The following is an 11,048-nucleotide window of genomic DNA, read 5'->3' as shown; positions in this document are numbered from 1 at the left end:
TGATGCCACATCTTTGCCATATATCAGACTGTGTACCAGATTGACTTTTGCAATATTTTACGTTATTATTAGCTAGTAATAGAAGTTCATGTTCTTTTGAAAGAAAATATGTGAGATTAAGAAAGTTATATCCTTATATGGTTTAGACATTACACACTGATTTAGACATACAGATAAGAAACGAAATTTGAAAACCATACACTTTACTTTGTCTCGCATAACCCCGAAATTCCAAAACTAAACGTGAAAATGTCTTATGGTCTTATGGAGAGTTGTAGGAAGCATGAGCAGATCTTGGAGGACGTTTACAGGGTCGGCGATACTTCTTCCACGATGCATGAGAAGCTCCACATGACTTTGATGCTGGAGTCCACACGATGGTCCTTCCATTTGCTACAACATCAAAAGAAGTTTACATATTAATCCTCAGTTTACGGAATAAATTTTTTTTGTTTGAGGTATTGAACCATGATTTTAGAAGATTTTGGATTTTTTTTTAAAATCAGGTATTATTCAACTTGTGATTTTAAAATCTTTACACAAATACCATGTTATTCAATTTGGAATTTACATAAAATCATTTAAAATAATTCACAATCTCTTGTTATTCAATCAATGATTTATAAAAGTCATATCAAATCTACTGTTATTCAAATTTAACAAGTACTTTTAAAAATACTACTAAAAGCTGATTTTGAGAGATTTTGGATACATTTTTACTTGAAAATTAGGAATGAACAAATCTCACATCTGAAAGTGTTATTTTGAAGGATTTGACAAATACTCTCATCGTTCCTTTCGTCAAAAAAAAAAAACCCAATTTTTTTTGTCGTTCTTCACTTTACCAAAACAGAGCTTCAATGGAGGAGGGATTCTCTTTTCAGTTTCATATTGAACCCAGATTTTGATTCTTCAGTCAATTGTATATCTTTCACACTTCTTCTTCAAATATCATACTCTCGCTCTTAGTTGCATCTCCCTTAAGAACAATAAATCTCTTAACCTGGAGAATTTTTTTGAAACATTTTATATTATTTAAAACATGAGAAAGTCGAAATCGCTAATCGTTGTTCTGTGATTAGGAATTTAAAATGTGTTTAGAGTTTAGACTTTAGATCATTAGGTCTTATATAGAACAATGGCTATAGCCGAAATATGCTTGGTGACTAGGATTTACTTGGTGGATGTAATCATCATATCTCCTCCCACATACTCAATCTAAACATTTGTTATTATTTTTTTATTCCTCTTCTGTTCTCGATTATGCGGGTTAAAGAACAACTCATAAAAGAGAGCATAAAAAAAGTGAATAAAAAGTTGTTGTGGAGGTAAACGTGTCCAAAAATCTCTTTGACCCATACCAAATACTCCAAAATCTCCTAACAAATCTCATAAAATTATCACTAATATTTAATTATTAAAATTAAAAATCTTCTAAAACTCCATCAAATCGTTAGATATCTTTCAAAGTTTCACAAAAACTAAAATCCACCAAATCTCTCAAAATGCTAATCCAATACCCCCTCTTAGCTTATGCCACCCGATGATTGTGATTTTTTTCAAATCTCTAAAGATTAGTACTTACCAAGTATGCGGCTTGTAGCCTCGACGACTCTAACTTGAGAAGAAATAGTGAAAATCAAAATCTCCTATATAATAAAACAGAAGTACACAATTTTTTTGTGTAGACTTAATATGGGTTATAAGATTAATTATTTGATTATTTGATAGGTTATAGGTTATATGGGTTGTAACCATTATAGTTAAATTTTGATTTCAGATTCTCTTAAAAAGGATATTCCAAAAAAAAAAAAGAATCTCTACAGATTATTTAACTAACCATATATAGGCAACAAAAACTTAAAAATTAATCACTCTTCAACGGATTAAAAGTGATTTTCGATTATACTAACAACAAAATCTAAAAAAAAATTCAAGTTCTCATATTTAGCATATGATTTTATTGCATAATGTTTTATTCACAACAACTTTTAAAAACAATCACATAAATTATATTTTATATAAAAATTATAATATAAATAATAAAAATTTCAAACTGTGCTCTAGCACGGATCCTAATCTAGTTAGAAGAGATAAGAAAAGAACAAAAATAGTGATGGTTTTTTTGAACCCATTCTTTTGCCATACGCTTTGATTTTATCATACATCATGATCATCTCTATTGACCAATATATAGAGTAAGGCCAATTCAATAATTTTTATTGTTGTTTACATCATTTTTGAAACTAACATATTTTAATTTTGAATGACATGTAACGCGGTTTCAAGCGTTCTGTTTTGGACGACAAGTAACAACATACAATTTCTTGCTATTATTAAGACTAATATCAGGATACAATTTCAATGCTTGACTTGACTTTAGTATCCTGATATTAGTCTTATATCAATGATATATCATAGGATATGTCAGCATTACTAGTTTCTTTTTCTAAGTCTTACATCTCACCCTAACTCCTTTTGATTTTCTCCTATCGCAAATGATAAATCTTCATAAACGACTTATTTTTTTTTTGTTTTGTCGCATAAACGAACTATCTAACTACTAAGAATTACAAGAAAACCTCATAAACTCCTACGATATTTCCCATGAATTTTTGGTATACGCCCAACACACATTTACAAACGGTTTCCTTTATGATTCCACAACAAACTTCTTCCACATTAACACTTCAGTCACCGACTCACTGTAGATATTTTAGCTATTTTACACAAAGTGTTGCAAAAATGTCAACATATACTTAAAAGTTAAAACTAATAGATTCCCTCGAATATCAGATTCAAAAAACTGATGTAGAAACATTAAAGCCTTAATTAACCACAACATCAAAAAGATTCGAGAACCATTTCAGTAAGGTTCCAAAATATTTTTCTTGTTTTGGTTTTAGTCAAACACATGATACTTTGTTGTTTGCATCAATTTAAAGAAGCACATGTTTTTTTAGATGTGACAGCAACATACATGGGAGGGTGTATAAAAAGTAGTCAATGCACTGGTTAAGGACTGAAATGTCATATTAGATTAAACCAAACAAGAAATGTCATATTAGAAAAAATATAAGAAATATTGCAAATCTCAAAAAGGTTACTCTATAACTTTCAAATTCAAACAGTATTTTGGCTATTGAATCAAATAAATATTTTTTTTACTAGAGATGTTTTAGATGAAATTATTGTTTCATAAAAGATATATATTTGTATTTTTTGCACTTTTTGTAATATTTACCAATAACTCTCTATAATTAAGAATTAGAAGAAAAGAACAATTCATACTATTTTTTTTTTTTTTTTTTTTTTTTTTTTTTTTTTTNTATAAAAACAATTCATACTTGATTATATAATAAAGGCGAAAACGTATATTAAGTTTCTTAACATGCATGCAAAACCTTAAACATATTGATATTACTGAGGAAGGCGTACGTAGTATGATGATACCGGATAATATTATAACATTAGTAATCCATCATCGACTCATCTTAACCATAAGTATTAGTTCGTTTATTGACTCATAATACGTGACAAAGTGTACTAAATTACTACACTTGAGACAAGAAACCAAATCTTAAAACCACAGACACTTTATTATTGCATAGAACTTGAAAAATCCGACACAGAGACACAAAAGCACGTAGTTAAGGAGATTTATCAGAAGCAGTAATAACACCTCCTGGAGGAAGCCTACATGGTCGGGGTCTTCTCCATTTCGAAGTGTATACTGCTGGAGAAGTTCCACATGACCTTGAAGGTGGTGTGTACACAATGGGAGTTCCCGTAAACCACCACGCTGCCATATTAAAGTTCAAACTAAAAATAAGANTTAAGGAGATTTATCAGAAGCAGTAATAACACCTCCTGGAGGAAGCCTACATGGTCGGGGTCTTCTCCATTTCGAAGTGTATACTGCTGGAGAAGTTCCACATGACCTTGAAGGTGGTGTGTACACAATGGGAGTTCCCGTAAACCACCACGCTGCCATATTAAAGTTCGAACTAAAAATAAGAAAGATTGTTTTTTACTTTGGTGGAGAAATTGATTTCAAGCTCTTCGTTTCACAAGTTTTATTTAAAAATTGTTTAATCTCAATAAATATCTTGCCATACACTCTTTCTGTTTTCATGTATATGTGTTTTCCAAAATCAAAGGTTAATTTAGCATATTTAAATTACATAATTAGGGCTAATGACTTGTATTTGTATACAAATATGTAACCTCTTGATATGTTTAATCAATAACATAAAAAACCATTATTAATCAAAGTCAAGAGGCTGCATGATATATGATTATAAAATTCATAAGATCTAATTATGTAATTGAAATATACGGTAATTTATCTATAATTAAGAAATAAAATTTGTATTTGTTGTAAAGAAACTTACAAAGTTTGCGGCCTGTAGATTCCACGACTTCAATTTGAGAGGAAAGAGTGAAAAGTATAAGAAGCAGTGGTAACACTAGTGCAGCAATTCTTGGAGACTTTGAACCCATTCTCTCCTTCTTTGTGGTTTTTGTCTATGTAAGTCTTGTGAAATTTATAGAAGACGCTAACCACATATATTACCACTAGTGAACGCGGTTTCTACATTGCTACAAGCCTAACAGTGTTCTGTCCCTTCTATTGGATAAAACCAAACATGACTTCTTTGTCATTTCAAATTAGTGGAGAAGAATATTAAAGTTGAGCTGACTAATAGTGTACGTTGACTTATGTAGAAGACAATAGCAACGACTCGTACACCTTATTTTCAGTGTCTCAATATGTATGAGATCTTGGGATTCTAGATGAACCGACTGATGACTTTGACTTATGTCGAAATGAAAATTGCAAAGTCTCTCGCACTAAGCCACTATCAATAATAGTTGAATTGGTCAAGATTTGTTTTTGTTTTTGGTTCTTCAAACTTTCCTTGCTTAATAATATGAATATATCATATTGCTTATTAGTTATGTAACGTACCCGGCTCCCGGTAGTAAAAATCGTAATAAACTTATATTTTTTCTTTTAGTTTTCATTATCATAATAATGAAGTCCTATATTCTTTTTTTTGTCAACCATTAAGCCACAACAGGCCGGTCCATTAGCCTAATCTCTACATTCGTAGGGAATAGGACTCGATCCTGGATGTGATGGTGTCTTGTGCATTAAGGACTTACCTTTAGCCACTGCACTAAAGTCATTTCACAACTCCTATATTCTTTATAACAAGTTGACTCGTCTTCTTAGTGTGTAACTAGAGTTTCTTTGTCTTGATCACACACGGATTCTAATTAATTGTCTTGAAGAAGATAAAGTAAAAATGAATAAGCGACGTAGTTCCCCTAAGCCATGCAAGCCGTGACTTCGTCTGGATTGCGCTTTCGCATCCGAGACAACTTTATTATTATCGAAATCAATTAACAATCGGAATTTAAAATTTACTATCTCGTTTTTTCTGTTGTCTTTTTACTTTTTTCCTTTTTTATGTTTTATTTATTTATTTATTTTTTTTTTGGGTAAAGGGTAAACAATAATGAATCAAATTACAAAATACATTGCTTTGACACAGTTAAGCCGGATATTCAAATAAGAGACATAAATGCAACACGAATGGCATCAATCTAGCAGGAGGTTTGGGGATTAATTCTTCATGAATTATACAAATCAGATTACATCGAGGGCTCACGCCAATCATTATTATAAATCAATAAACCTAAACATTAATGAAAAAAAAACTTAAGAACCCTAATTAAAAAAAAATTCGCATTTTTTGTGTGAGGATTGAACCCAGATGATTATACAACCAACATGTACCAGACAAAGACAATATATTCCATATGTATGAGACTTCTAATTGGTAATTACAACAAAAAAAAAAAAAAAACAGAGATTCAACTTTATCTGACTTTAGTTCAATATTCTTTTGTTTTTTCTCCTTGTTAAATTATTGGCATGCCACAACAGCAGATCCAAGGTAAGTCTAATCTAAGAGCATTCCCATTGCACAACTTATGAGGATGTCTTTTAATTAAAAAACAAAAAAATTTAAAAATTGAGGAAAAAGAGAGATATAAGGTCTGGCAGAAGATTTACGCAGATACTCTTCTCATCTTCTTTGGCTTATGTGTCACAATTTTATTGGTTTAACTAGGTTCGGACAGATTTGAAATTTTTTTGACCCATTCAAAACCCGTTTCGTGAAACCCATATGAGTAATGTGGGACTCATGTGTGTTTGCGCAGTTTGATAATTTAGGTTATTCCATATATTTTTTCCTAATTTATATAAAATATTTAAAGGATTAGGTAAGAGATTCAGATGGAAAGTTCGTATTTCCATTTGGATATCATCATAAAGTAGATATTTACCCTTTTCCAAGTTGACACTTAATCAAATTAGTTAGGTTTTGAGAATTATATATAGTTAAAAAAAAAACACATTCCCAATATGGGAGATTCTTGATATAGGACATTTTCGATATAAGACAAACTTTTATTTCCAATTGAAAACATGATGGGACAGAAGGCAAAATTACCAAAGTTTCGCGTTTTGCAAAAACACGAAGATAAATTATAGTATATTTATATGTTATATGATATAATAAAAATATTATAAAATTAATTGAATTTTTTTATTCTTGTTATTTTATGTATGGTTCATCTATATTGGAACACACTTTAATTTTAATGCCTTTAATTGTTATTTTGAACATTGTTAGGCTAGATAATTTGAACAAAAAAAACATGTTACATATAAGATTGTAAGCATTAATTTATTTTAAGTCTATAATGTTAATTTATCAATTGATAAGCTGATCCATAAAAACAATTTATTGATTTTTTAAAAAGATTCATTTATATGGTTCAAAAATGTTGAATAAATTCATTTATATGACAATGTTGAGATTGTAAGCATTAATTTATTTTAAGTCTATAATGTTAATTTATCAATTTATAAGCTGATCCATAAAAAGAAATAAAAAGATTTTTTAAAAAGATTCATTTATATGGTTCAAAAAGATTCATAGATAAGTTTAAAAATAAAACATTGATCCTTTTCAGAATACTGTTTGGCAAATTACTCAATTATTATCACACAATTTATTATAAATTTCCAAATTATAAATTACGGGGTGGAGATTATTATGAAGAAATCCAATGAATAAAAAAAAAGGAAAAATGACAATGTTGAGTAGTAAAAGGGACAAAAATAAAACATAATAATGTTATTAAAAAAAACAAAAACTAAAACAGAGATATTGTTTTTTTGTTTAATTAAAAAAATCAGAGACATTTATCTCTTCCGTCGTCTCTTTTCTTCTTCCATCTTCTGAATCTCATCGATTTGATTCACGACATGCATGTCTCTTCCTGATTCTCTCCCTTCGTCTTCTTTTTATTCTCATGTGACCCGCGAAGAAACCGGGTTTCACGCTTACCATGGAATCTTTCCGAGTACGATTACCGCCATTGGAGCGTGTTTGCATATGAGAACGTGAGGGATAGTTCGACTTCCGGAGACACTTGGTCTTGCGTTGTCGTCGTCGCTACCTTCTATAACTTTGGTGAGATCGAATTTTTCAATCAATGCTTTGTCTCCGTTTTGATTAAGATATAAGAGATATATAGTTCTAATTTTATCACTTTGTATATTTTTTAGCCAGATCCGATTTGAAGAAGGTGCAACAAAGTTTAAATGATTTGATCGCTTTGGTTGATGAAGTTTGTCCTGCTGATTTCTTGAGGTGAGGTAATTTTGTTTTTCCAGCTGAATTTCCAAAAGTTTGTTTCAAACTTGCCTAGTATAGAGAGGAAATGAAACCGTTTTCACCGTTAAGTCTGTGTTCATCTAACCTGTGGTCTTTGTTAATTTCCAGATTCTCATAATCTCCGCATGCAAGAAATGGTAATCTCCGCTCGAAGGCACCTCTTTTTTTTGGGTCAAACAAAGGCATCTATTATAATCAATCCAATAGATTAACGTATTGTTCTTTTTGATAGTAAACTGAATGATGTTCTTGTTGCCAAACACCCAACACTAATTATTAAAATCTGATTTATTTTTCTTCACAACATTGTTTTTTTCTTTTTGGATTAGTAGATTTTAAAACAAATAAGTTAAGCAAGACTATGGCTGCAATCAAATATTTGGTGCTTTACATAGTCTAGAGAAAGAGTATGAATCTATTGGTACTGTGATAAAATTAGCCCTTATAGATATGGTTGTACAGTTAGTCGTTATAGTGCAAACAAATGAAAAAAAGGTCTCACCTTTAAAAACTCATTACTTGCAGGAGAAGAGATCAGAGTTATTGGATCAGTCTTATATGGTTCTCCGCATGATCCAAGTAAGCTTCTAATTTCTTGAGAAGAAATGTGAAAAACTGCACTATGTGGAATATAATGATTGATATTAGTAGAACTCCTTGTGAATTTCGGATTGTGAGATGGTGTAGGCCTCCTTGTATTAGATGATTGAGGAGCACTTTTTAATAGTTGGACCAGTTAAATCTTTTTCTTCTTCACCCTGTTCATATATTGACAATAGTGACATAATTAGTTTAATATATTATATATTGATAAACAATGCTTGAGAATAAAGAGAAATAAACTTACTTTGGAATCGAGTTTTTTTGTCTTTGTTTGGAAGTGTTGTTCTTGAGTAGAGATCTGTATTTATAGAACTAATGGAGGTAGTTTGGTGAAATGGTATGATTCTAGAATATGCTTATTCAATAATGAAGATGAGATATGGTAGTATATTTCTTTTATATAAATTCTAACTCTTAAATCCGTGTTAGTTGCTAAAATTTAGAGGATAAGAATATTTGAGTTGATACAATTTTAAAAGGTAGGAATCGTAAAATATATTTTCACTTATTGTTTTCCTTTGATAGTAAGATTGTGTTTGATATAAAATGATTATGAGAAGATTTATTGCTATCTTTGAATCAGAGATCATCGTTATGATAAAGTCAGATTTGGATAGTTTTTACAATGATTAAGTCATAGGTTTTAAAATAATATAGATTTATATAGATTTTCAGTTATTGTTTTACTTGCATAGTAAGATCGGGTTTGCTGTAAAATGAATCTGAGAAGATTGTGGGAATTTTCTTTGCCATATTTTTTGTAAGTATTTAATGGTGAATTGGAGATTATGTAAATGATACAGTCCGATTTGGATGCTCTAAAATGATTTTGAGAAGTTTGTGGAAATTTTCATTGCCATCTTTGTTATAAGTATTTAATGGTGAATTGGAGATTATGGAAATGATACAATCCGATTTGGATAGTTTTTGAGATGAATAAGTTTCGGGTATTTAAATTAATTATGAGTTAGTTTTGTTATTCAGATAATTTCGGGATTGCTTAACTATTTATGGGTTTTGTTATACTTATTTCCTAATTATTTTATGATTTGTTTTATAGGTATCTATGACGTAATCTGTTTGGAAACATCTAAAGCTTAATCAAGATCCGAATAGTGTTATACATAGTTAATAAAATCCGTATAAGGTCCGCGTCTTTTGATTAATATATTTACCAATTTGTCCCTCTGTTTTTTTTTCCTTTTTCTTCGTTTTTGTAAATCGTAAAGGCATGTAATGGAATACTTGTTTTGTTTATTTATTTTTATACTTAAGTGTACTCTCCAATTAATAGTATAGATTGTTTTTTAAAAATAAATAATAAAATTAGATAATATTGTTATGTTAAAATATTAATAAAGTAAATTTGAGATCCTAATTTTAAGGGATGACCGATGGTTATGCCTTAATAAGGTCCATTGAAGTTGACACTCAACTCATAGCATAGAACTAAGCCCAAAATTCCACACAAATCAGAAAATTATTCCAACGCCGGTTTCAGAGTTTGAAGAATTACCGACTTTTTTTTGTTTTCTTCAAATGCATGCTCAAAAGAAAAAGCGACGATATCAAAAAAAAAAAAAGTTAGTAATAATAACTAGTAAGCTGGACTTATATTATGATTATGATAATGACAATTAGTAATTGACCATGGACCCAAAATAAAGTAATAAGTATTAGTTCCTTCATTGATTCGTAGTAGGTGATAACGTTCATCTACGGCTGACACAATAAACCAGAAAACTAAAGACAATTAATATAACATGTAACATGTAGCTTCAAAATAGACAATTAATATAACATGTAGCTTCAAAATAGAGACTCAAACTCGAAGTATTAGGGTGTGAGTATTAAGGAGATTGAGAAACGGGGACATTAGTTCCTGGAGGATGACTACGTCTGCATGGTCGGCCTGTTGTCCACTTGGAAGACTCTATTGCTGCTGCTGGAGAAGCTCCACATAACTTTATTATCAAATCATATCTTTGCTCTGTTTCGTAATTAGTGATATTTTAAAGACTATTTTTTTTGTTTTATTTTATTAATATGTCTATAATTTTCAATGTAAAATTTACCATCTATTTGTTTTTTTGAATTTTTGTTGTTTCATTGATTGAATCATTTTACAGAAAAAAGCAAATTAAGTGGTATATATATATATATATATATATATATAGACTTGAACGATAATATAAATCAATCAAAGGCAATACGAAGGGTTTTAGATAGACAAAATACAAACATATGATACGTACATTTATTAAGCAACGCTATATATGACCGATTTGTATAACTATAACTATCTATAGTAAGTAGACTTCACACATGTAATACAACTTGTTGTTTACTTGATTTCGTATACTACTTGTATTCGAAGTTTACTTATTCAACACGTGTGTCATGAGGCCAGGGATATGTGTATTCATAAAATAGTCCTCCCAATCAATAAATTTGGGGTTGGTGCCAAACGATTTGTTCGGCTCTTTGGCTTCACTCTTGATTCGTAATGTTTCGAGGTTTTTATCATCGAATCTGCATTTGGTACAAGAAAATTTTATATATTAAATCAAATAAACTTACTTGTTACTTGTTTTTGATTATATATATACTGTCATGAGAGAGTTATACATACATGCCCTTGAAGACTACATAAGGCTTGTAAAGCTTCACCATTCTCATGGCCAT

At 30.0% G+C, this 11,048-nt stretch overlaps 3 protein-coding genes and 1 long non-coding RNA gene across 4 annotated transcripts; 1 reads left to right on the top strand and 3 right to left on the bottom strand.

Annotated features, from left to right (window-relative positions):
• On the bottom strand, window positions 237-2,609 carry LOC109132909. The gene is made up of 3 exons (XM_019245372.1): window positions 2,583-2,609; window positions 1,586-1,649; window positions 237-393 (listed from the first exon to the last, which is right to left on the bottom strand). The coding sequence occupies exons 1-3, from the start codon at window positions 2,607-2,609 to the stop codon at window positions 263-265; spliced, it is 222 nt and encodes a 73-aa protein (XP_019100917.1). The 3' UTR covers window positions 237-262.
• On the bottom strand, window positions 3,401-3,817 carry LOC109132968. The gene has a single exon (XM_019245478.1). It carries the CDS (start codon window positions 3,807-3,809, stop codon window positions 3,651-3,653), a length of 159 nt encoding a protein of 52 aa, XP_019101023.1. The 5' UTR covers window positions 3,810-3,817; the 3' UTR covers window positions 3,401-3,650.
• On the bottom strand, window positions 3,836-4,544 carry LOC104787539. The gene is made up of 2 exons (XM_010513145.2): window positions 4,395-4,544; window positions 3,836-3,987 (listed from the first exon to the last, which is right to left on the bottom strand). The coding sequence occupies exons 1-2, from the start codon at window positions 4,501-4,503 to the stop codon at window positions 3,836-3,838; spliced, it is 261 nt and encodes an 86-aa protein (XP_010511447.1). The 5' UTR covers window positions 4,504-4,544.
• On the top strand, window positions 7,310-9,621 carry LOC104787538. Its single transcript, XR_767960.2, has 5 exons — window positions 7,310-7,556; window positions 7,652-7,736; window positions 7,869-7,897; window positions 8,286-8,339; window positions 9,424-9,621. It is a non-coding gene; the product is annotated as an uncharacterized LOC104787538 (long non-coding RNA).

Source organism: Camelina sativa, chromosome 5 (genome assembly GCF_000633955.1).
Source record: "Camelina sativa cultivar DH55 chromosome 5, Cs, whole genome shotgun sequence".
NCBI lineage: Eukaryota > Viridiplantae > Streptophyta > Magnoliopsida > Brassicales > Brassicaceae > Camelina > Camelina sativa.
The sequence above is the reverse complement of the archived record's forward strand: the minus strand, read 5'-3'. Positions and strand labels throughout refer to the sequence as shown.

Bases quoted from the DNA above. Each gene is read 5' to 3' on its own strand.
- LOC109132909 (XM_019245372.1), bottom strand. From the start codon at position 2,609: ATGGGAAATATCGTAGGAGTTTATGAG. The intron at 1,650-2,582 runs GTTTTCTTGTAA...TTTATTATATAG, and splicing joins ATATCGTAGGAGTTTATGAG to GAGATTTTGATTTTCACTAT. The intron at 394-1,585 runs GTAAGTACTAAT...TTGATGTTGTAG, and splicing joins GGCTACAAGCCGCATACTTG to CAAATGGAAGGACCATCGTG.
- LOC109132968 (XM_019245478.1), bottom strand. From the start codon at position 3,809: ATGGCAGCGTGGTGGTTTACGGGAACTCCCATTGTGTACACACCACCT.
- LOC104787539 (XM_010513145.2), bottom strand. From the start codon at position 4,503: ATGGGTTCAAAGTCTCCAAGAATTGCTGCACTAGTGTTACCACTGCTT. The intron at 3,988-4,394 runs GTAAGTTTCTTT...TTAATATGGCAG, and splicing joins ATCTACAGGCCGCAAACTTT to CGTGGTGGTTTACGGGAACT.